Source organism: Furipterus horrens, unplaced genomic scaffold, assembly GCF_987537825.1.
Source record: "Furipterus horrens unplaced genomic scaffold, mFurHor1.1.pri manual_scaffold_5, whole genome shotgun sequence".
In the NCBI taxonomy this organism is placed as follows: Eukaryota; Metazoa; Chordata; class Mammalia; order Chiroptera; family Furipteridae; genus Furipterus; species Furipterus horrens.
The window spans coordinates 50,639,875-50,667,054 of NW_028327175.1; the positions used below are offsets into that span (position 1 = coordinate 50,639,875).

The 27,180-nt window shown below is 34.1% G+C and overlaps 1 protein-coding gene across 2 annotated transcripts in view; it reads left to right on the forward strand.

Annotated features, from left to right (window-relative positions):
* The window catches only part of TENT2 (terminal nucleotidyltransferase 2), a 61,155-nt gene that overhangs the window by 23,625 nt on the left and 10,350 nt on the right, over window positions 1–27,180 (forward strand). For both annotated transcript variants that reach the window (XM_090276418.1, XM_090276417.1), the window contains 4 exons: window positions 10,720–10,796; window positions 11,180–11,308; window positions 15,781–15,824; window positions 23,599–23,735. In XM_090276418.1, the coding sequence (XP_090132544.1) occupies window positions 10,720–10,796; window positions 11,180–11,308; window positions 15,781–15,824; window positions 23,599–23,735 (387 nt within the window). The remainder of the gene's footprint in view (window positions 1–10,719; window positions 10,797–11,179; window positions 11,309–15,780; window positions 15,825–23,598; window positions 23,736–27,180) is intronic.

The following is a 27,180-nucleotide window of genomic DNA, read 5'->3' on the forward strand; positions in this document are numbered from 1 at the left end:
CAGCCTGAGTTCTGAATTTCTTATGGGTGCCAGAATTAGAGTCTTTTAGATAATATCTGAATATGAAATATAAGTGTTAGGTGTTGACTCTTCCTTGGTTAAAAAAATATTTGTTATTTTCTAAAAAATCAGATAGGATTCTGATAAATCAGGCCTTTCTAGCCCAGTTATATAGAAGTAATGAAATGTAAGTATGTAAGTTAGTTAATCTTCATTATTCTTGGATTCCATATTTTCAAATTCACTTACCTGGTGAAATTTATTTTGTCAGCCTATCTCCCCCTAAATTAATTATTTTAACCACTTTCATGGTCATTCATAGACATGTCAGAGTTTGGAAAATTTTGAGTCACCTAATGTGCATGTTCCCAACTGAGGTAAAACAATGTGACACTCTGCCTTCTTGTTTCATTTCTCATAATGTTCTTTTTACAGTTTACTACCATATTTTTTCTACATTTTTTGAGTTTTTTTTGTGGGTAATTTTGCTGTTTAATATAGCCCCACGCCTAGTGCTGAGGTGCCATCAAGTGTTTTGTGTACAAAGCTGTGATCTGCCTGATGGGGAAGATATGTGTGTTAGATATGCTTTGTTCAGGCATGAGTTACAGGGCTCTTGGCTGTGAGTTCACTGTTAATGAATCAAGAATGTATTAAATCAGGTGCCTTTAAACAGACATGCATATAAAACAGTTATATATTGATCAGTTGATGAAAATGCGGCAGAAGGCCTGTGGAAACATAATTATTCCTCCTAGGAGTAATGGTTTAATAGTCATTAATTCAGCTTTTACAGTGACTTTATAGAACATAACTACCTTGAAAAATCAGAATTGATTGAATATATTTTTTTTATTTTATTTTTTTAAAGATTTTCTTTATTTATTTTTAGAGAGATGGAAAGGGAGGGAGAAAGAGAGGGAGAGAAACATCAATGTTTGGTTGCCTCTTGTGCTCCCCCAACCGAGGACCTGGCCCGCAACCCAGGCATGTGCTCTGACTGGGAATTAAACCAGCGACCCTTTGATTCACTGGCTCACGCTCAGTCCACTGAGCCACACCAGCCAGGATGAGTATATATATTTTAAATGAAACTTTAGGTATATTCCTGGCTCAAACCTTCCCCTATATCCAAACCTCCATTCACTCTATTATTATTTATTGAATTTTTATCAAGTAAATAAACTCTAAAGCACAAAGATATAGGGAGATAAACTAAACATAAATGAACTATTAGCAAATTATAATTGTTTTAAAATATAGTTATATAAACAATTTTATTCTTATTCTATTTAAGATTATACAAACTTTCTATTTTTAACTATTCTTTATAGATTCCATCTCATAATTTTTTCTGTACAAACCATTAAAAAATTCCACTTCTAACAACTAAAGATAACTGATATTACTGTTTTGATGTAAACCTTTCAGTTCCTTTTCTATACAAATAGTGCATGACTTCTTTTCTTTCTTTCTTTTTTGCCTTTTTTTCCTTGTTCTTCTACAGTTGTCCCAATCCCACCGTCAGTTGCTCTCCCCTGCTCCCCCGACCCACACCCCTGCTCCCAGACTCAATTCCCACCCTGTTGTCCATGCTCATGTGTCCTTTATACTTGTTCCTTGACTAGACCCTTTCCCTTGTTTTTCCCCCTTATCCCCCTCCCCCCTTACCTCTGGTCACTCAGTCTGTTCCTGGTTTCCGTGTCTCTGGTTCTACCTTGCTCACTTATTTGTTTTGTTAACACATTGCATACGGGTTGTGAGAATTCTCATCATTTCTAAAAGGCATTTAAATACCCCGGTATGCAGCGTGTTAATTAGCTTCCTTTTATAGGTGAGATCATATGGTGTTTGTCTTTCACTGACTGGCTTATTTCACTTAGCATAGTACTCTCCAGTTCCATCCATGCTATCACTAAAGGTAGGAGTTCCTTCATTCTTTTTGCTTTGAGTATTCCATTTTGTGAATACAGTATACCACAGTTTTTGATCCACTCATTTACTGATAGGCACTTAGGCTGTTTCCAGCACTTAGCTATTGTCAATAATGCTGCTATGAACATAGGGGCGTATAGCTTCTTTTGAAGTGGTGTTTCAGGATCGTTTGGGTATAAGCCCAGCAGTGGAATCGCTGGGTCAAAATACAGTTTCACTTTAGTTTTTCAAGGAAATTCCATACTGTTTTCCACAGTGGCTGCACCAGTTTGCATTCCCACCAACAGTGCAGTAGGGTTCCCTTTTCTCTACATCCTCGCCAGCACTTGATGTTTGTTGATTTGTTAATGATGCCCATTCTGACAGGTGTAAGGTGGTATCTCATTGTGGTTTATTTATTTATTTATTTTATTTTTTGAGATTTTCTTTATTTTTAGTGAGAGGGGAAAGGAGGGAGAAAGAGAGGGAGCAAAACACTGATGTGTGGTTGCATCTCTCACACCCCCAGCTAGGGACCTGGCCTGCAACCCAGGCATTTGCCCTGACTGGGAATTGGTCCCGTGACCCATTTGGTTCTCAGCCAGCACTCAATTCACTGAGCCACACCAGCCAGGGCTCATTGTGGTTTTAATTTGCATCTCTCTGATGGCTAGTAATGTTGAGCATCCTTTCATATGCCTATGCGCCCTCTACATGTCTCCTTGGAGAAGGGTCTGTTCAGGTCTTTTGCCCATTTTTAATTGGATTGTTTGTCTTCCTAGTGTTGAGTTGTATGAGTTCTTTATATATTTTAGAGATCAAACCCTTGTCCAAGGTGTAATTGACAAATATGTTTTCCCATACTGTTGGTTCCCTTTTTATTTTGATGATGCTTTCTTTAGCCATGCAAAAGATTTTTAATTTTATGTAGTCCCATTTGTTTGTTCTTTGCTTTATTTCCCTTTTCCTAGAGGATGTATGTCAAAAATATTGCTGCATGGGATATCTGAAATTTTCCTGCCTATTTTTTCCTGGAGTACTTTTATGGTGTCACAGCTTATGTTTAAGTCTTACCCATTTTGAGTTTTATTCTGGTGTATGGTGTAAGTTGGTGGTCTAGTTTCGCTTTTTCGCATGTACAATTCCATTTCTCCCAACACCATTTGTTGAAGAGGCTATTTTCACTCCATTTTATGCTCCTGCCCCCCTTGTCAAATATTAATTGGCCATGGAGACCTCGGTTTATTTCTGGGCTCTGTTCTGTTCCATTGATCTATGTGTCTGTTCTTATGCCAGTACCAGACTGTTTTGATTACAATGAATGGCCTTGTAGTATAGTTTGATATCAGGTATTGTGATCCGTCCTACTTTGTTTTTCTTTCTCAAGATTGCTGAGGCTATTCGGGATATTTTCGGTTCCATACAAAGTTTTGAAATATTCTAAATCTATGAAATATGTCATTGGTATTTCCATAGCATTGAATCTATAGATTGCTTTGAGTAGTATGGATATTTTAATGATGTTAATTCTTCCAATCCATGAACAGGGTATATGCTTCCATTTATTAGTATCTTCCTTAATTTCTTTCTTCAGTGTAGTTTTCCAAGTACAGGTCTTTCACATCCTTGGTTAAGTTTATTCCTAGGTACTTTGTTTTTCTTGTTTCTCTAGTAAATGGGACTTTTTTCTTAGTTTCTGTTTCTGATATTTCATTGTTAGTGTACAAAAATGCCCTAGGTTTCTGAATATTGACTTTGTACCCTGCTATTTTGCCAAATTCACTTAATAGGTCAAGTAGTGTTTTAGTGGAGACTATATGGTTTTCTATGTAAACTATCATGTCATCTGCAAATAATGACAGTTTTACTTCCTCCTTTCCAATTTGGATACCTTTTGTTTCTTTTTTCTTGTCTGATTGCTGTGGCTAGAACTTCCAATACTATGTTGAATAAAAGTGGTGAAAGCGGGCACACTTGTCTTGTTCCTGATCTTAAGGGGAAGGAATGCTTTTAGTTTTTGCCCATTGAGTATGATGTTGGTTGTAGGTTTCTCATATATGGCCTTTATTATATTGCAATCTGCTCCCTCTGTTTCTACTTTGCTGGGCATTTTTATCATAAATGGGTGCTGGGTGCACGAGTTCTTAAAATTAATGTTGAGGTCATACTTTTTTACTTAATCATATATCATGAACACTGCTTATATCATTGAATATTTTCTGACTTCATTTTTAATGACTTTCAGTATTTCATTGAATGAATATTTTATTATTAACTTACCCATTCCCCTATAAAAATAAATATTTTGTGCATAAATTTTTTTCTATATAGAAAATTACTTTAGTGTTTCCAGAAGTAGAAGTTGAAGCAATACTATGGATATTTTAAAAGCTCTGAATTCATATTTTAGAAAAGTTTTAAAATATTTATTTTACAGAGAGGGGGAAAGGAGGTAGAAAGAAAGGGAAAGAAACATCGCTTGAGAGCGAAACATCAGTTGATTGCTTCCTGCATGCACCCCTCACCGGGAACTGAACCCACAGCCCAAGCATGCACCTTGGCTGGGAATCGAACCAGTGACCTTTTGCTTGACAGGACAATGCTCAACCAACTCAGTCATACTGACCAGGGCAAATGTTGTATGTTTAATTTTTATTTACTTATTTTTATGGAGAAAGGAAGGGAGGGAGAAAGAGAGGGGGAGAAACATCAATGTGTGAGAGAAACATTGATTGGTTGCCTCTTGCACACTCCCAACTGACGACCTGGCTCTCAACCCAGGCATATACCCTGACCGTGAATCAATCCAGTGACCTTTTCGGTTTGCAGGTCAGCACTCAATCCATACCGGCCAGGGCAGGACAAAAGTATTTAATTCAGAGTAGTTTTTATCTAAGTGTTTTGTTCTCTATTGAATTATATGTGTAGAGAAAGTGAAGACTGGTTTTAGCATTAGATTTGCACAAACACAATTAAAGAACATAGCTCCATTTTTTACTGTATGTTTCCCAGAACCAGATATGTAATAATATCTGAGATGTTAATACTACTATCCATTTTTACTAATGTGTATGGAAAATTGAAAAATTACAGGATTTCTTTTTCTAAAAACAAGAAAATCTGAAATAGAAAATTTCAAATTTAATGATTAAAAGTTGTGGAAAGTAAATTTGATAAGTTTTTATTTTTAGGCAGTGTTTATTATTTATTTATTTGTTTGTTTTTTATTTATCTGTTTTTAGAGAGACGGGAAAGGAGAAAGAGAGGACGAGAAACATCACTGTGTGGTTGCCTCTCACTCGCGCCCCCAACTGGGGACCTGACGTGCAACTTAGTCATGTGCCCTGATTGGGAATCGAACCAGCGACACTTGGCTCGCAGGCCGATGCTCAATCCACTGAGCCACAGCAGCCAGGCTTTAGGCAGTGTTTTCATAGAGAAACTTTTTTTAGAGAGTTATAACTTTTCTTTTCAATTACAGTTGGCATACATTATTATATTAGTTTCAGGTGGACACTGCAGTGATTCAACATTGGATGTTTTCTGCTTTCTTATCTTTCCAGTGTCTGATTTGATTCTCCAATTTATCTACTCCACCTTTGATACCCTATAATGTATTCTTCATTTTGGTTAAGATAGTCTTCATTTCTGGCTGGTTCTTTTTTATGTTTTCTTATTCGGATTTTATGTTTCCTATCTCTTTTCTGAAGTTCTCTCTAAGTACTCTTTCCCTAAATTCATTGAGTATCCTTATAACCAGTGTTAATGACTTTGCTGCATCTAGTAGATTGCTTGTCTCCATTTTCTTTCTTTCTTTTTTTTTTTGGAGTTTTGTTCTGGTCTTTCATTTGGGATGTTTCTTTGTCTCTTCGTTTGGCAGCCTCCTTGCTTTTGTTTTTATGTATTAAATATTGCTGCTATGTATCCCAGGCTTTGTAGAGAGGCCTATGTAGTAGGTGTTCTGTAGGATCCACTGGTATAGTCTTCTTGATCACTTGAGGTGGTTACTTGAGGTGTGTCCCCAATGTGGACTGTGTACACTGTCCTCTATAGTTGAGCCTTGATTGCTGTTGGCACATCAATGGGAGGGATTTACCCCTAACCTGATTAGCTGCAAGGATTAGCTGTGGCCACTGACCTTTTATCATTGTGGTTGATTAGCTCTGAAGGGGCCCACTCCACAGAGCTGGACTTACTTCAGTGGGGCTCTGGTGCCCACTGAATCTGTCCCTTAAGTATATTGCTTGCAGAAGTGGATAGGTGGTGGTGCTTTGATGTGATATGAAGCTGTCCACTGGGTATGCAGGTTCTGGGACCTCCTGGGATGTGCAAGCCAAGGTTTGCCCCTGCCTGTGTTCTGCCTGGGCCATCTGACATGAGCTACAAAGCAATCTGCAGATGGCTGCTATTTGTGGTGGACTTGGAGGTACCCAGGCAAGGCCAGGCTGTGAACCAAGGTTGGTTGATACTAGTGCCAGGCCTGGGCCACTTAGCGAGAGATACAGGGCACGCTGAGGCCAGATGCGGCTTGTTTGAGAGATTTTAGGAAGATCGGAAGCATGAGCCATGACAGGCCATTTGTATGGAAAACCAATGGAAATAGCTGGGTGAGTCTGAAAGTTGGGCAGGGAGGTTTCTCAGGGAATTGTCAGGGCAGGGCAAATAGTGTGAGCCAGGTTTATGGGATCTAAGTTGTGGCACGTGACTGCTGGCTTTGTGTGGGGAGGGCTCAGAAAAGGAACAATGGCCTCTGCCAGCTCTTCTGTCTGGGAGAGAGCTGCCCCTCCAGCTGTTGCCCTGATGCCAGAATGTTTCCTCACCTGTGCCTCTGGTATCTTTCAAGCTGCTGCCCCTGGATCTCAGAGGGAGTGAGTTCAAGTAAGTCCTTGCGAGGGCCCTTTAAGAGGAACTGTCTGGGACTCTAGAAGACCTCCATCTACCTCGGCCTCAATTTCCACTGTATTTTTTTTCAGCCAGAAGTTATGGGGACTTCTCTTCCTGACACTGGAACCTGGGGCTGGGTGGCCTCTCTCTCTTCAGGGGGGACCTCTGCAGCCAAGATATAGCTCATGATTTTTATTGGCCAGACATGGTTGTGGGGCCAGCCCCATCTGACCTGCCCTTCCTACAAGTCTCTATATGGCCTCTTTAATTCCCCAGTTGTAGGACTTCTTTTTTTTTGTTTTTTTTGTTTAAGTATGTTTTATTGATTATATTGTTACAATAGTTCCAATATTTCCCCTTTGCTCTCCTCCGTCCAGCACTCCCCTCCCCCAGCAACGCCCCCCAAATCCATGCTCATGGGTCGTACATACAAGCTCTCCCGCTTCACCCTTTCATATATTCTTCTTCTTTTTTTAAAAAATAAATAAATAATTATTTTAACAATAAAAAACAACAATCCCTCCCTCTCAGACTTAAGACCCTTTATAATCTTATAAAGGACAATGGGCAAAGGTCTTGAGCTCCTCTGGCTGCTTCAAGCTGGACATGGTCATCGTCCTACCTACCCTTGGGTCCAGAAATCCCTAATAAGAGTGGGGGTGTGGAGGGGAGGGTGGCCTTCCCACATGGGGAAGGATCGTACAGACTCCAGGTCAGTTGGCTGTCCCCGGACAACGGTGTGCTTGATTTAACAGTCTGGCATCCTTGTTGTATTCTGGGGGCAACAGATTTGGCAACAGGGTTAAAAGACATCATTCAATCCATAACCACTAGATGACAAAAGACAGGTATTAATTTCTCAATGTCCCACATTAGGGAAAAAAAGGCCTTCTTTGGAGGAAGGTGTGCCAGGCACATCTCACCTGTCCAAAACCCTTTTGCCCATTATACTTAGTTTGGACTGAGGGAAATATTTTAGGTTTCCCCCCCCGTCAGACCTCTGGGCTCTTTCTGTCCAAGCCATTAGGATAGAAAAGAGAAACCAGTTTTAAAGTGAAGCCCACAGACCACCCCATTCTTCACCAACCCAGCCACTTAGTTCAGCCAAACTGTTAAGTCTCATGAGGCAGCGATGCAGACACGATTAAGTGAGGCCTATACATACAGACAATCACTCAGGTAATGAGATCATAGGCTTATGCCCTTTGGAAACAGAAAACACATGTTAATTTATGCAATATAACCCATAAACAAGTCTCTAAATCTGTAAGACTGTCTTATTGGAAAGACATCCAGTTGCAAGGCATTTGACATTCTTCTTGCCTGTGAATTAAACATCTTGGATGATACCACAGACATAGTTTAACTTTCAAATGAAAACAAACTTTATTTTTTTTTTCAGATTTAACGTGTTTTATTGATTAAAATATTACATTTGTGCCAATTTCCCTTCCCTCTGCTCCCCTCCACCCGGTGGCCCCCCTCCCTCCAGTTGTCCCCCCCTTTTAGATTATGTCCATTAGTTGTGCATACAGTTCCTCCCAACCTCTCTCCGTCTATTCCATTCCCTCCTACCTTGATCCCCAATTCCTATATCATCTCCCTCCCTCTCCCCACTCCCCCTCCCTGTTGACCTCCCCCCAATATGCTTCCCGTACCCACAGTTCCTTTTCCACTCTCGTTGCCTATTTAGTTTGCCTTTGTTTCATCTCCCTAGCTTCTGTTTTTTTAAACCAGTCCCTTTAACATCTCATATAACAGTGGTTTGGATCTAATGAACTCTTCCAGTTTTATTTTGTCCTGGAAACACTTTCTCTGTCCTTCTATTCTGAATGACAATTTCGCTGGATAGAGTATTCGTGGTTGTAGGTTTTGGATTTTCATTACTTTGAATATTTCTTGCCAGTCTCTTCTTGCCTGTAGGGTTTCCCTTGAGAAGTCAGCTGATAGTCTAATTGGGACCCCTTTGTACATAATTCTTTTCTTCTCTCTTGCTGCTTTTAAGATTCTCTCTTTATCTTTAATTTTTGACATTTTGATTATAATGTGTCTTGGAGTGGTTCTCCCTGGGTCCAGTCTCTTGGGAACTCTCCTTGCTTCCTGGACCTGCAAGTCTATTCCCTTCCCCAAGTCTGGGAAGTTCTCCTTTATTATATTTTCACTCAATTTTTCAAGTTCTAGTTCATCTTCCTCATTCTCTGGCAAACCAATGATTCTTATGTTGGGCCTTTTATAGCTGTCCCAGAGGTTTCTGATCCTCTCATTGTTGCTTGCCATTTCCTCTCGCTGCATTGGTTGACTGCTTGTTCCTTCTCCATATTCCAGTTTGTTGAAATGAACTCTGGATTTTTTTTTCTCACCATCTATCTCGTATGCGGTTTTGTTCCTTTTGTTATGAAAGTTTTTCGCTTCTTTCTTATCTTTTTCCTGCTCTTTTGTGAATTCTGTAAGCCACCTGATAACAATGGCCCAGAACTGAGCCTCTGACAGGTTTCTTATCTGTTCATCTGTCAGGTTCTCTATCTGCTGCCTGGTGAGTTGTGTCACCGGGATTTCTATAGTTGTCTGCCTCATTTTGACAGATGCGTTTTGTTTTCTTGGGCCGGCTGTCCGGGGCAGTGCCTGTGTACGCGTCACAAATCAGCGACCGGCGCCTGCCTGTCCGCGACCTATTTCGCAACCCTGTGGTGCTTTCTTTGGGGGCGGGAGTCCAAGATGGATTCACACAGTTATTCAGCTAGGAGACCGGGATCCGTCCTCCCGCCCCCCTGGGCCTCACTGTTCAAGGTGATGCGGCGGCCGCTCTGAAAACAAACTTTAAATGAAAAGAAACTTTAAAGACGATTAGCTGCACTACTTTATAGTCTACTACTGAGCGTTGTGATTTTCCTTGAATCACAATTTTTCTCCCTAAGATTACCCTCCTTGTCATTAAAAGGACTGCATTCAGTCCATTTTTAATTTACCCTGTTCATTTGCATAAATACAGCAAGAGCAGCAAATGATCACTTATGATCTTTAGTTCTGCTTTGCTGGAACTTACGCAAGGAACATTTAGGGTGATCTTCAGTCTGCCCTTCAGGGCACAGAAGCTGAGCCACATACCTGGCATTCAGTCTTGCCTGTACACACTGTAGGACTTCTTTTAAGCCCGATTTCAAGTGTTTCTGAATGATGGTCTGTAGTTTAGTTGTAATTTTGATGTGGTTGTGGGAGGAGGTGTGTACTGCGTTTACCTACACTGCCATCTTGACAAGAAGCCTCATAGTAAAACTCCTATACATTCAATAATCTTTCTTTCATTTTGACTTTAGCCATTCTTTGTAGATCTCATCATTATTGCCCCTCTTCCTAAATTGTTAATTGCATATTTTTTCTTTTAAAGAAGTCTTTTCTGTTGTGTGTTTGACTCTATAATTTTTCCCAGACATTAGTAGCTAAATCTGGCATGATGTTATAATTTACTAATTTTTTGGAGGGAATGTAATGTAGAGATGGAGCTTTTATTTTTTCACCTGTACTGTTTGGCTTTTTATTTCTTTCTTTCTTTTTTTTTTTTTTAAGCAAATGATGTTGTAATTCCAAATTAATTGAGAATATATAACTTAGTGGGATAACTTGCCTGGAAATGTTTTCGGTCACATAATTTTGTTTATCTGGAAAGGATTGCAAAACTTCTATATTTCTTTTGTTAAGGATAATGGATCTTTCAACAGTAATCCTATTTTGTAATTTTAAAACACACTAAATCATATTAAAATTATATACTGAGTATGTATTTATTCTTATTTCTTTAGTGCTTTAGGTCTTTGGCCTTCGGGCCCATGCTATTTTTACATCATTGGATGAATGGATATTAATTTATTTAGTAGGGAGGTACTTTAATTTGTACTTGCTAAAGTTTTTTTTCTTTTTTAATAGTTGTGTAGACTTCGACTTGAATGTAAACAATATTGTTGGAATAAGAAACACATTCCTTCTCAGAACTTACGCATACCGTAAGTTTTTATTTCCAGAATATTATCAGCTTTTCTGTTTATCCGTCATTCTTTTTTCCTTTTAAAAGATGTTTATATTAAATGCTGACATCTCTTTGATTGTGTTTATGTGTAATGTCTTATTTTATTATATGTAAGATATATTGCTTCACTAAAATTGTATACTACCAAAGTTATAGGTCAATAAAATGAATTTGAATAATAAACAGCTTTTAAAAAGGTAACAAAGGTATGCTTTAGAAATAAGACACATTTATGGTGATCCTGTTTAATTTACAGAGAGATTGTGCTCTTTTTATTGGCATGTAGTTGAGAAAGAGTGTAAATTTTCAAAGAAGCTATACTATCTTCTTACTCTTTTTAAGTTTTAATTTTACTTTCAGTTGAAAATCGAGTTCGTCCATTAGTACTGGTGATAAAGAAGTGGGCAAGTCACCATGAGATAAATGATGCCAGTCGTGGTACTTTAAGCAGCTATAGTCTTGTATTGATGGTTTTGCACTATTTACAAAGTGAGTATTATAAGTTTTCCCAATTTTTGAAACGGAAATGCAGTAAAACTTTATTATGTTGTCTTCCCTATTGACCCTAACTTCAAATAGCATTGTTTAAAAAATTTTGTTCTAAGGCCCATTAGACTGTAGTTTCTATTTTGTTGCTTTAACAGATGTTTTAGAAATGTTTTATCCTGTTTTAAAGCATTTAAAAGAAATTTCACTATGTTTTTATTTTTTTAACAGTTTTCTGTATTCACATTTGTATTCAAAGAAATTTCACAGCTGTATTGTAGGGACCATTTTATTGAAGCAGATGAATGTACAGAAGACCTAAAAATAAGCTCATGTACTATTCATCATGATTTTTTTTTCCACTTGGTACAGGAATTAAATGATTTTCTTGATGGTCAAATAAGCTTTTATTCCCTGGAGCTCGAATGGGGATAGGGTGAAAAACTTGATGTTAATGTAATGGAAGTCCATTTACCAGGATGTCTGGGATCTGATCTATTCTGGGTTAATGATATTGCCACAGTTTAGAAAGTGATGTTGTAATATTTATGTTCATATTCTTTGACTCAGTGGTTCCATATTTAGTAATTTATCGTAAGGTAGTAATCAGGAATGCTTAATTGTATTTATTTATGAGTGTTTTTCATGACGTTTGTTGAAATAGTAAAAGATTAGAAATAATCTTAAATTTTTAGGAATGGAGGGATGATTAAATTAAATATAGTATACCCCAATGTGAAATTAACACAGCAACTAAAAATCTTGTTTTTCAGGTGTTTAGTGATATAAGAAAATATTCAAGATATTTGAGTTTGTATATATATTCATATGTATAACAAATAATGTGCCAAAAATTTATTGAGCTATTTATGGACAGTAGGATTTGTATTTTATTTGAATGATGAAATCAGATGATTTTTTTTTTTTTAATTGGTGAGAGACTTAAAATAGTAAGTGGATCAAAGTTTTATGAGTCAGACATCAGAAAGTTTAATCTTTTTTGTGGTCAAAAAATTTCAAGCTAAGTATAATATGTATTTTTATTGATGATCAATCTTAGATATATATTAGATGATTGCTCTGCTAAACGGATTTGAAACATGATGTTGGCTGTTTTAGATACTACTTTATATGTCACTAATTGTTTTTTTGTCCAATTTTGCAGTTCAGCCTGGAACATGGATTACTTTTGATGCTTTTTTAGTGAGCTCTGTCCAGTTCACATTTATTAAAATTGAACAGATTAGAAATATTTCTTATAAAATATAAAGAATAAAATGTGAAACCTCATGTACTACCACCTATTGTCTATTCATAATTGTTTAGTTTTAGTTGTGATTTAAAATTAGATTTGACTAAAGCATTTAACATGCATGAACATCCACAAGTGCCCTATTTCTCCATTCTTAATACATTACACTAGAAATTTTTATTTGATTGCCTTCTTTAGAAAAATATACTTTAATCTCAGATGCCCCCAGGTGGTTTTGAAAGCAAGTTGAAAATTTAAACATTAGTATTTTACTAGCGTAATGAAATTATGTTAAAGTTTGGTTTAGATTTTTGTTAAACACATTTTATTTTTGATAGATGGCCCCATTTACTGAGTTGGTTTGTAATTAATGGCACTATCATCATCCATTTCTAGGGTCTTGATCTTTGTTAAAGGACATCAGCAACTGTGTACTTTGGCAAACTTAAGCTACTCCTCCCTAGAAGAAATCAGATTGAAATAAGTAGTTGCTTTTTTTGTCATAAAAAAGTCTGCAAGGTGTATTGAGCTGTTTCAGGTGTACCATGATGAACTGGTGTTTCTGATTTTGGCCAAGTTATTCCACCTCTCTGGCCCTAATTTTTTCATTGACAATGAGAATAGTTGGATTAAATGACCTTTAAGTTTCATTCAACTTTCATAAATACTTTAATTTTTTTTTCTGCCATGAAAAGAGAGAGGAAACAGGTCCTCTGTATGTAGAAAGGTTGAAAAGATTAAAACATTTCTTAGAATGAATTTCAGCAGTCAGTAGTAGACTGCATATGCTTGAAAAGGTAAGCTGATTGATGAAAGCATGAGGGGTAAAACCCATTGAGGAGAGATTTTAATGGTAATTTAAGAAAGAGTGAATAATGAAAGCAAAAGTATCAATTGATTAGAAATAATAATATGAATGAATTTCATGGAATATTTATCATGTTACCAGGTATAGAACTCTTAGGCATTTTAAAATTGTTCTTGCATTCTCAAAATTAATGGTTGCCTAGTGTTGCAAGTTCATCCCCCCCACCCAGGAGACTATGAATTTTATTGTATTAAAAAAATTTTTATTTTTTCTATTCCTGCCAAAATCCTCTTTTTTTAAAGTTGAGTTTTTGATGCATCAATATGGAGTGTTTAGGTATGGAGTAGGCAAAAGTAGGTTTATAGTTGTGAGTAAGCAAAACAGTTTATTCTTGTGTTATTATTTATGAATTATTGTATTATTTTCCATATGAACAACTGTAGTAAACCTGCTTTGCTCATTCCCACATGTAAATTTGTGATGGCCTGACCAGAAAGCTCTCATATGAACAGCAGGAAAATTACAATCTTATAGATTAGCTATACTCAAGGTATTATCTGTCGCTCACATACAGCAATAATAAGCTTTTGTTTTGTCTTATTTTGCTTTTGAGAGAGAAATTTAAAAGATTAAAGTACAAAATTTTGAAGCCAAAATAGATGGTACAGCCAGATTTTTCCAGAATGTATGTTGCTTTAGAGTAAACATTTGAAAAACTACAAACTGCTTTGAGGCTGCTATCTGGATAGTGTTAGTAAATAACTGCTACACTAATTGCTTCTGTAACGACTAGTGTTTTTAAATCTTTAACATTTGTCAGACAGGGATTTACTGAATGACATACCTGTCCCCAAAGCTTCCAAATTGCTTAGTTCTAAAGGCTCTTTGTCTATTAAAAGACCTTAAATCAGTGGTTAGTAGTTTGTATTATTCTCTTAGTATTCTAATTATAATTCCAGAATAAGATAAAACTTTGAAAAAAATCTTCTGTAACCTTTTCTTCCTCCTCTTTTAATTTATAGTGTTAATTTATTAGGAGTATTCAGTAGGATAGTAATTCAGGATTTTAATTAAGTAAACTAATTTCTAATAAGATTTTCCAATTTAACATCTATATTATAACAAAAATTATTAGAAATCCATTAAAGTGTTATACAAATACGGAGAGTTTTAGAATTAAAATGACTAGGGCTTGAGTTTGTTTGTATGGTCTTCTAGAATTCTGATCATTTTAATGCCTCTTGTGGAAAAAATATGTATCCTTACTTTCTAAGAGTTATTCTGGCAAGTAATGAGTGAGTTTTTTCCTCTAATATTATCAGTCATACACTGTGAACCTCCCCGACTATCACAGTATTTTATTTCATTCCAATTTTCAACTTGGGAATGAAGCATGATACAGAAGGGAAATTTAAGTAGTGTGTAGTAGAAGTTTATACCTTTATAATCATAGTTGGAGATCATGTGAGTTGGTCATAATGATTGATTATATGTATGTTAATATATTCCAGAAGTCATTTTAAAATGTTTTTGCAAAATAGCTAGTTAAAAGTGAATTAAAAATTATTACTCAGTTTGTTTAATTATATGCAATGTTTTTCTAATTCTTAAATTACCATAGTTTACCATATGGTACTATATTGGTCTTTAATCTTAAAGAAATCTTGAAAATGTATTGTTTGTATCTTAACGTAATTATGACATTTATATTAGTTATTTATTATATTGTGGATATTAGGTATTTTGCCTTTAATGTCATTTACTGTATTATGATGTGAAGTTACTGCTAATGCATTTAGTGAGGTTGTATTTGGGTAAAGCTATTGAAGGGTGAAGAATGACAATTAAAAACAGAGTAGCATATGAAGATAATGATTCTTTTGTATGAAATTTTATTTTATAGAAAACACTGATTCAAGTCTCCTGATTTAGATTTAAAAATTTGCTGAGGCCTTCTTTTAAAAAAAATGAACTCGAAGATTTTTTTCTTTTTCCTTCAGTAGGTCAGTTTCTGGAAACTATCTAAAATTTAGTGTTGTTTACTAGAAGAAATTAGATAATAAAGACACAATTGTGATAGAACTGTTGTTGGACTATTTTGTGTTTGTGTGTCTGATGTTGGATCAAATGATGCATGTCTATTTATTGATGGCCTATTATTTTGAAACCATGTACAGAACATTGGTTTGTATAAAAGTATACATAGATTATTAACAAACCTTAAATTGTCAAATTAGATATATTCTGAATTAAAATTTTTAGTGATCAGAATTGACCTCACAAAATATATGGAAACTGTTGATTTTTAGCAGGAACCCTTATAGTTTCATACCTGAGGGTATTAGCTGACAAATTATTGTTTTGTAAAGTGAATTACATGAATCATGGAAGCTTTAAACTTTTTTTTTTTTATAGCCCTACCTGAACCCATCCTTCCATCCATCCAAAAAATTTACCCAGTAAGTGTTTCTTATAAATTATTATAATACATATTATGACAAGTATATGTGGGACTATTTTTTATATGTAGTATTAATGTGAATATAAAAATAGTAATAGTTACATAACTATCCAAGTAGAGACATTAGCTCTTAGGACATTAAAAATGTTTCATATACTTTTTCAGAAGAATGATATTGTCCTTGGTTATTGGCAGACAATCTGATCATTTTTGTTAATGGTGGAATTTTTGCATGATACTCATGATTATCATTAATTGGAATGAAATTAGTCCCATTTGGATTCATTTCAGACTCATTTCAGTTTTCTTCATGCTATTTTAAAATACAGTTTTACAGCATTTCTTTAGTTAATGTAGATGTTTTTTAGTCCAGTGTATGTAGCATTTGAAAGCAGGGGGAAAAATTAAGACATTGAACCATTGGATAATCACTATATCTTTTATTTGATCTTATTAAGTAATACAGCAAAAGAGGTAATGTTAATACTCTCTCCTTGTGTGCATAATATTAAGAATCCTGCTGAAGCTACTTGAAAATACTCAAGAAATGAAGTGTACCTACCAGAAAAAGTTTAGTTTTTACTCAGTCTGAGTTTAGAGAAACATAGGTAATGCACATATTCACAAGATATATGAATACTTTTGTTTCTTCTTCAGTTTTTTGTGTTCTTTCCAGAATTCTGTTTTCTTGTTTTATAGTCCTACCATTTTTGTTTTCCTCCACAGTCATCCTTGTTCCTGGTTTTAGTTGGAAATAATATTTAGGCTACTTGTTTGAAATGTTTGACCAACCATTTAAAATCACATAATCTTTACCTCTTAGTTTCATAAACTTACTAAATGGTCATATTACAAAGAAAAACATAGTATCTAGCTTGAGTGATCAGTATTCAAAGAACTTATTTATTTTGTATGTGTCACAAAATAGAATAAATATACTTGACATGGAACCTAAATTAAATATAACTTAATCTTTGATAATTGAGAAGAACTGATGTTCTTGTTTTTGAATGTCAGTTATTGTAATGTATACGTGCAAGGTTCTGGATAATAAAGGATTTACTATAATAGAGTTTTGCTGTAGTGGGGACCTCCCAGTATGTGGTGGGTCATGTACTAGAAAACACCATTTATAATAAAATCCTTTTGGAATCTGGATATCTTATTTTTCTCCTTTTAAAACTAATTTCTGTTATTATAAAGAACCATCATAATGATTTTCCAGTATTACTAGGGATCAGTATGCTTTTAAAGATGAAAAATGAAAGCATTAGGAAGTTTAGAAATAAAAGTAACTTGAATTTTTGGACCTTATTCTTGAATGGTTTTCTCCCTCTATAAAGTATTGATTCTTTAGCTGTTATTGAAAGGTCAAAAATAATGACTGCGTGTTTACTATTTTATTTTATTGTCCCAATTTTATTTTTCTTTATGAACTAGGTTTCAGTATAGAAAGAGCTGCATATATTTTTCAGCATGCAAGAGTCTAATAAACTTATTTTTTAATATTATTGTACAGTATTCCCTCACTTATTGCGGGTATTACGTTCCAGACCGCCCGCGAAGTAGGAACCTTACATTTGTTCTACACTCTTAAACCTATGTAACTTTAACAACATACGTATACAGTTATGCAAAAGCCTGCGATATAGCGAAAAATCAGCGATAAATAATTAAATATAATATTGTAAAAAATCGCACAATACAATGAGGCCGTGATAAGTGAACCGCGATATAGCGAGAGACTACTGTATGTATATTGAATAAATGCTTTTACAGAAATCTGACTTAAAACTCTGTGCTACATGAAACACTTTTTAGTAATACAAAGTACAGATGAATTCTTAGTTTAATGCACTATGCTCAGGAACAGAGGTATTGCTTTTATAAGACATCCAGGTTCTTACTCCTGTATTCTAGTTTGAAGAACCTTATTTTTACTTCTGTTTTTTTTTTTTCTAATTATTTAGCTTCTCCCCATGACCGAGTCCTGACTTCTCTTAGCATACACTACCTCTTACCCTACACTTTGCAACACTGTGTTGGTAATTTAATTTCTTACCTGCAACAGACTTTAATACTAGCCCAGCCACAAGGTCTTAAAATACGGTAATAGCAAGACTTGCTGGATTTAAGACTTTTATTTGTGGTTACATTGCCATAAATACTTAATGCACAATATCTTTAATATTAGATTGATGTTTACATGGATAAAGAATTACTACTCCATCTTAACAATATATTTTGTTTTATCTGATACCTGTCAGCTGATTGATCAGTAGAGTGCTTTCCTCAGTGGTCCATCTGATGGAACAAGCAAATGGGCTTGTTTCTTATTACTAATAACTATTGTTTTGTATCTATTTTTTTGTCAGCACATGGTAAATGTTATACAGAATATCTTTTAATTCTAAACAATTAAGCTTGTAAGGTAGGCTCCTTGTTTCACAGATGAAGACACTTAAGTCTAAAAAGGTTACATGATTGATTCAAACTGTGTAGTCACAAATTATGGATCCAGAAACCGGTACTTTTTTCCATTATATTATAATGCGTGAGGAAAGGCAAAATGATAGTACTATTCACTAAAATATTTTTTTATCTAACTTTGATAGTTTATTAATTTTATTTGTGTATATCTGATTATTTCTATGTAGAAAAGCAAATATGACAGAATTTCAGCTTGTGTAAATGAGACTGACTTAAAACTTTAACAAGAAAAACTGTTTCTTTACAAGAGAACAAGAGTCTTAAATATTGAGCTCTACTAGAGAGAAAATCAAAATTTTTATAAAATGATAAAAATCTTGGAATCAAAATTGTTCAACATATTTTTAGTACTTTTATTTTCTCAAAATTTATTACAAGATATTTTAAAAATTGGTATATTATTTCAGTTCAGTTACAATACTAAATTATGAAAGAAAAGATAAAAATATACCCTTCAGAAAGCTATATAGTAGTATAGCATTATTATTACCACTTAATTCTTTAAAAAGCAACATAAATGATAGAAGTGTATTTACTATTGAGTTAAAGCAATGAAGTTGAGAGAGTTTAAATATTAAACTTCAATTAGGCTTAGGAAGGAGTCTTTATTTGAATGCAGCTGTATTATTATGAGATTTACCTAGACGTATGCTGGGTAGATTTATTAAGACAACTTATATTTGTTTCCTTTCTTAATAGTATCTTCATATTGCAGGAAGATGTTTATGTTAACAGAATAGAAATGTAAGAAAATAATCCTTTTTTTATAGTTGTGAAATAATTTTGAGAATGTAGAGTTTCTCTGTATAGTTATATATTGAAAATATATTGTTTTACATGTGTACATATATACACATACATATAGCAACCTTTTTCAATTATTATTATTATTATTATTATTATTATTATTATTTAATCCTCACCTGAGGATATGTTTATTGATTTTAGAGCCTGGGGGCGGGGGGCAGGAGAGAGAGGGAAACGCATCGATGTGAGAAGCATTATTTAGTTGCTTTCCCTGCACTCTGACTGGGAATTAAGCCTGCAGCCTAGGTATGTGCCCTGACCCGGAATCCAACCACAGCCTTCTGTGTATGGGACGATGATCCATCCAACTGAGCCACCTGGCTAGAGCAACTTCCTCAGTTTTAAAATAAGTATAATTTGAGGCATATAATTAGTTACATAAAATAGGCTTTAACTGTATCTTAGAAAAGACAAATTAAAAATTTTTGTTGAAGGTTTATTTTTTAAAATGGCAGTAAAATCATTATGCTAAAGTTGACATTATTTAATTTTTTAAATCATAAGGAAGTTAATTTTGAAATAGTACATTACCAGTTTCAGCATAAAAATAATGTATTATTGTATAAATGGATAGTTATATTAATGATACCCATCATATACTAAATAATGAATATTTAGGTAATTCTATTGCTGCTATGTTTTACCATTATATCATTTATCCTTATAACAACCCTATGAGTACTTTTATTTTCTTTATATGATAAATGAAGAAGCCGAACATTTGCAAAGCTAGGTGATTTCATATAACTAATAGAAGAACAAAGTTTCAAACCTAGGTCATTTGACTTCAAAGCTCCTGCTCTTAACCATCTTATTACAGCACTTATACTTTATATGAAATACTTACATTGATTTCAAAACTTAAAATCTCACTAAAATATGATATAATTTAAAATAAATTTAGTGATCAGTCTTCAACACATATCACCAGATTGGTGGTGATCTGCATACAATTAAGAAAGCTTGGTAGAACTTCAGTATATTATTTAGTTCTTTATCAGGCAAAACTCGACTTAAGTATTCCACATCACTTATCTTTTAATTTGCGACCTTCCTCAACATTTATTTCTAGGATCTAATGATTCAAATTGTTAGGAAATTATGCAACTTAAATTCTTTGTTTGCCTGGAGATAGAAAACAGTCATCTTTCATTTAAGCTATACATTGTTTTAAGGAACAGTTAGTAAAAGTTAGTTAAATAAAAGTTTAGGCAGTCAAATTTATTCCATAACGTGCTTAATTATCCAGGTTTCAAACTTGGAAGATAAAGATACTATGGCACAGCCTCAGAAGAATGATGGAATATGGCAAAAGATATTTTGGCCATTTTTGGTAGGCAATTGTATTGGCAAAGGAGTGAAACTTTTAAGCTATTTTTCAAGGGATTGCCTTTTAAAATTTTTTCTTACCATTGGTTGAAGAGAATTGTAAAAAATGTAGCCTTAAAAATACCAGCATTTAAATATCAATTGGAATTGAGTCATTACACATTTGGTTATTAAAATCCCAAAGTAGGATATAACTTTAAAGAGTAATAAAAATGTCTTTCCAATAAAAAAAAAAAAGAAAATAAACAAAAAATGTCTACTGCATTTTAAAAAAATGAAACAATAGTAAATATTGGTTATCTAAAAAAAAAAAAAAAGGCTTTTAAAAATAGATGTTGCATTGTTTCAGTTAAATTGTTTTTCCATGAATTCAGGTTGTAATTTTAAGGCTGTTCCTTTCCCCCTTGGCTCTTTATGTGCTTTCAAATAGTTAGCTTAAATTCTACCCACCCCCATCTTATCCAAAGTAGCATATATTATTCTTAAATATTTTAAGTGCAGTGGGTGAGATCCCTTTTGAAAAAGAAACCTTTGATGAAATTTTTCTTAAAAAACCTTTCTGTAATATGAACCATTAATGGGGATTTTTGAGAGTTAAATAGAATTCCTATTTACCTGTAGCTTCTTTCGGACTTTATTTCTTTATTTTTATTTCTCCTTCAGTTCTACTTCAGTATGTATAACATGGCCCTCTTTGTATGTGAGTGTGAAAAAGAGCAATGACGCTAAGAGGAGGCTGGCCAAATTGGTCCAAGGTCATTCAAGCCTTTTAGTAGAATAGTTCTCAACTTCAGTTTTAATGTCACAATTGCTGATATTTGTCTTCAAATTATTGAACAAAATAAACATTTTAAAGGAGGTTCAAACAGTTTTAAACTTTAGGTAAGAAATAACTTCCATTTCAGCATCAGTTCATAAATTGTATGCTTACTGTGGTAGGTGCTAGAAATCAAAATTAGTAAGAAGCTTTCAGAGCAGGAACTATTAAGTAGTGGCCCACTTTTCTTTTCCTTGTCATTTGAACTTGTTCTTAGTCTTTAATTTGCCAGAAAATAGTATTTAAATTTTAGAATTTTAAATGATGTTGTTAAGTCCAATTTTACACATAACAAGAGACAAAAGGTAGTAGAAGCAGTATACCTGCTCTACCTTCTGCTTTTACTCTTTATTATAAATTGAAGCTTCTCTCCTACTCCTCCTAGTATAAGAAACAATTAAGGTATCTATTTGTAATAAATACTAAGTCTGTTAGAAGTGGAAGGGGAAGTCTCAAGTTCAGGAGTCCCAGCTATGAATTGTGATTAGAGTAGAATTTTTTTTCTGAGAGAATCACTTCCCGGTAGTTAAAAATTATTGATAGCATTATAGATAATAGAGTAGAGAAGGGTTTATTTATTTATTTAATCTTCTTGCTTTTTTGTTTTTTACTGATGATTTTTGAGGGCTACCATTAAGTAGACACTATACCCTCTTTCTCTGTTTTACAACCTAGTTGCAATGGAGTTATTTAGACATTACTAATTGAATTGATATAAATAAACCCAAGATTGATTTATTAGAGTTGGGAACCATAAGTGTAGATGCCATTCTGCTTCCTTAACCAATTGCTTTTTTGAAAAAAATTTATTTCTACTCTCATGACAAAGGGCAATACAGAAAACCTTTCATTTTTTATTTTAAAAAATCTTCGTTGTATTTTTCCCATTACCATTTAGTCCCCTTATGCCCCAGCTCCTCCCAGCAATCACCACACTGTTATCCATGTCCATGAGTCCTTTTTCCTTTTTGCTTAATCTCTCCTCCCACTCCCCTCCTCCCAACTAGCTGTCAGCCTGCTCTCCATCTATGAGTCTGTCTCCATTTTCCTTGTTAGTTTAGATTGTTCATTAGATTCCACATATGTGTGAAATCATATGGTATGTGTCTTTCTCTGGCTGGCTTGTTTCACTTAGCATAATGTTATCCAGGTCCATCCATACTGCTGCAAACAATAAAATTTTCTTTTTTTTTTACACAGCTGAGTAGTATTTATTCAACTGTGTAAATGGAGATTGGTGCAGTCACTGTGGGAAGCAGTATGGAGATAACCTCAAAAAATTAAAAATGGATCTGCCTTTTACCCAGTGATCCTACTTCTGGGAATATATCTAAAGGAACTCAAAACACCAGTTCGAAAGAACAAAAGCTCTCTTATGTTCATTGCAGTGTTATTTACAGTCGCCAAGATATGGAAGCGGCCCAAGTATCCATCAATAGATGAGTGGATAAAACAACTATGGGACATTTAGAAAACCCTACTTTAGGGCACTGTCTCAGTTACCTAAGAGAGATTATTTTCTAACATATGGATATGTATTGTTTGAAGCTCTATAGTTTAATGTATTTTAGAGCCAGAACTTGGCGCTATTAGAAGAAAGATTATATATGAAAATGAATAGCATACCATAGGCAAGAACAATAAGTACCCATTAGTATTCTTTCTTAGAAGTATATTGTTTAGTCCTGGTTTGCAAGCAAATGATAACTTCCTTTATGAATGTAATAGTAAAAATTTTGCTGAGTATTGCTTACTGGTATGTTTCCTATCTTTCTTCTCTTCCCTGTCCTCATTGTCTTTTCAAGTTCAGTTCATGTTGGGCGTCTGTGTTCTCTTTTTTCCTAGATACAAAATACAAAAACAAAAACAATTTTAAATTGGTATGAGTACTATTCATATATTAAAGTTATTTTTATGGCTTTTGAAAGAAATTTTAAGCTTTTACCTTGTGCTTGATATAGCCTTCATTAAGTACAACTTGCTCCTTGTAAAAATAATTTAAGAACGAGATACATTTGTAAAGAAACCTATATGTTATTGGATGGAATTTTGGTATGTAAAGTTTTATTTATGAGTTAGAAAATCTTTTGCTACCATATGGATCCATTGGTTGCTATATCTCAGCCAAGGATTAGACTATTTTAGTTTTTCATGTACTTTCTGGCCTACTCCAAACACTGGTGAAATCTTAAGTGTAAGAAAATCTTCAAATTTCCAATTGCAGACATTAAAAAATGTCTTTTCTTCAGAGAGCTTTAGATCAGGATTTATAAAGTTGTTAGTGTGTGTTTTAAATACATTTACATTTCCCCCCTTTTTTTCCTGACAGGAATCTTTTAGTCCTGCTATACAGCTGCACCTTGTACATCAAGTTCCATGTAATGTTCCTCCTTACCTCTCAAAGAATGAATCAAATCTTGGGGACCTCTTACTGGGCTTTCTTAAATACTATGCTACAGAATTTGAGTAAGTGAAACCTCAAATTGTGTTTATTTATATATAAGTGAATGCTACAGATTTGGTCAAGAAGTTATATTTGTCAATTTTAATGCTGTAAACTTGTCCAGAACTGTATAGCTTACAAAATTTAATATCTAAAGATTATAAGAAACTAATAGATATCATATTCCTAGTAAATAAAAAAGTATAGTTTAGTAAGTCCAGTTTTAGTTGATTTTAATAGTGATCCCAAATATGTCAGTGCTATGTAGATACCATATAGGTTGGAAAATCTATTTTTAGGCACTTCAAATTTGTAGTAAAAAATACAGCCAAGACACACTTGGAAAAAGATTTACTTAATATCTGATATCTAAATTAAATAGTTGTATATATATAAATCAAAGAATACTTTTTCTTTTTTAGAAGGTGATGTGTAAATATGAAAGATTAAAGTATATATTCAGACTAGGCATAACTGAAAGCTCTTATGGGAATTCTTAGTTCATAGAGTGGACAGCTCTTGTGATCAATTTAAAGAAGCTTGAAGGAGGAAGGAGAAAGGATTTAGGAATTATCCAAATCTAGAGGAGGATGGTACAGTGACCACAGGGTCCTACTTTGAAGAGGTTTGGAGAGGAGATAATAATAGTAATAGTACTAGGTGGGAAAAACTGTTCTAACCAGATTATATGTGTGTATTACCTCATTCAGTTTACATAATAACCATATAAAATGGTTACACCTGTTTTACCAGTGAGGCATATAGAGAGATTAAGAAACTTGCTGTAAGATCACATAGCTTATAAGGGGAGGGAGTACTCCAGATAGTTTTGCCTGAAAAATTCACTCTTAACTATGATACTTGACTGCAACGTTGATACTGTCTTATCTGCTATGATGCAGTAGCACTAAAGAAAACTGACTTATATAAGCTTATTTGAAACATAGGGCATGAAAGATGAAATATCATTCAAATTTCTCAAAGCTTATATCAGACTTTGAACCTGTTTAGTTTACAGTTGCATCTCCAGTACCTAGTTAGCCCAGTGTCAGATAGTAGGGACTTGACAAATGCTTGTTATAAATAAATAATTTTAAAGCAGCAGGTCAGATTATGGACATGATTCAATGATTCTTAAGATGACTAAAAGTTACTGAATTAGATTAAGCAAAGGAGTAGGAAAAGTGCTAGAGGAGAGTAGTTGAGTAAGAATGAAGTTGTAGTAGTCCAGGTTAAAAATGATCTAAATATAAGATCAGGCAACAAAGATAAAAAGGAAGGAGACTTCATTTGTATAAAGATGATGAAAGATTTAGGACTGTATCAAACATGGGACATGAGAAACTGTAAAAGTAATTTGTTCAGATATTGCAATAACAATAGCTGATGTTCAATGGGTGTTTCTTTACCTAGTGTCCTTAGAGTAGGCTGAATGATTTCCATATGTTATGTCATTTAAACTTCAAAATAACACCCTGTCAAGCTTAGGGAATTTGTGTACTTGAAGCTTGCCCATGGCAATACAGCATATAGTGAGAAAATTGAAATTCAAGTTCAGGTCTCACTACAAAACTACCATTTAAATTGATAGGCCATATTGACATCCTCTATTGTGTTATATAAATTAGGGATTGGGAGAAATTTGTGTAGAGAGAAAAGGAGCCGTAGGAGAAAGTTATAATTTTTCCATGTATAGTTTAGGATTAGAGCACCTGCGTACAAATACCTTGAAAATCACTGCCTGTTGGACTGAAACAAGATGGTAGGTGTTCAGGTTTGTGTGTTTGTTTTAGCATTAGCAGAAACTAGTTTGCTGTGCCAAATGATACTGGCCTAGGATGCTGGTGTTTGAAAAAGGTTTTGAACTTTTGTTTGCATTTATTATCTCTCTGATACATGATTTAGGAGCCATCTTCTACTCTTTCATCTTGAAGTTCCTTTGTCAAATGCATTGTTTCATACCAGATATTTCCAGAAATTTGACTGTAGGGAACACAACCAAGATGTAGTCATGGTAATGAACTAAATGCTGTGCAGAATTCTGACAGCTGTTAGAAATGTTTGTAAGGATTTCTTCTAACTTTGAAATATTCAATTAATAATTCTCTATACTTGAAGACATAATTAAGTACCTTTTAAGTGATACTTGCATATGCTGTATAAATGTTACAGAAATTTTATATGGCCATTTAAAAATTACTAAGAATTTCTTACCTACTTCACTCACAACTTTCTCCTAATCCAGGCTTCTAAAACTAAAACTGTACCTGGGAACAGGGAACTGACAAAATGGGGGGAAGAGGAGGAAGACTCAGGTAACTCAGGGAATCTTGAAAAAAATGCAGTTAGAACATAATAATTTTGTATTTTAGCCAAACAAAAGAAAAATTTAAGTTCTAAATATTACAGACTCATAGATAGTGGAAAGACTATGAACCCTAAAAGGTACCTGTTTTATAATTCTTTTTGTTTCCTGGATGCCTAATCACGTGTCATTATTGCTAGTCTATCTGTTGAATTAAAAATACATACTTACATACTTAAACACCTGCAATTTTTTAGAATTTCTTTCTTTTTTTTTAACTTTTACTTATTTTTTTAGAGAGGAGAAGGGAGGGAAGGAAACATTGATGTGAGAGAGAAACATCAATTGGTCACCTCTTGTACCTGCCTCATTTGGGGACTGAACCCTCAATCTAAATCGAACTGACAACCTTTTGCTTTGCAGGATGATGCCCAACTAAGTAAGCCACACCGGTCAGAGCAACACATGCATTTTTTAATAAGGAGTATTACAAAGACCCAAGTTTTTGATCCCCTTTTTGTTCTCCTTTTTTTCTTTCACTATTTAATCAGTAAATCATTGAGTGCCTACTGTATACCAAACTATTTTTTATTTATTGGGGATATATTATAGCAGTTAACAAAACAGGCATGAAGAGAGAGAGATAATAACTCAAAACAGGCATGAATCCTTTATGGAGCTTACATTGTAGTATGAAGAGGTATTTGAGTTACTGTTAATTTCTAGATGCTGTTGGTATTATAAAGGAGAATGGTCTTATTCTTAAGAAATAAACGCCGAAGGATAAAGACATGAAGTTTTGTGTTATCTACAGCTTAATAGATGGTTCAATTTGAAACATATATATACCCAAACAAGTAAATGTGGCAAAATGTTAACAACTGTTGAACTGTTTTTGAACTTTATGCTTTTCAGTTTTTCTTTGAAAAATTTCATAATACAGAGATGAAGTACAAATGAGGTTAGGGATGAGAAGGAACTAATATATAATATAAAAAGGAAGAATCATTGAGGTAGAAGGTAAGCCAATAGAATGTAGTGTCTTGAAATCCAAGAAAAAAAAGTTTCAAGAAGGGAGTGATTATCTGTGTCACATTTTTTGATAGATCAAGTACAAAATGAGAAATAAAAGCTGATCATTAGTACATTGGTTCATATGGAGA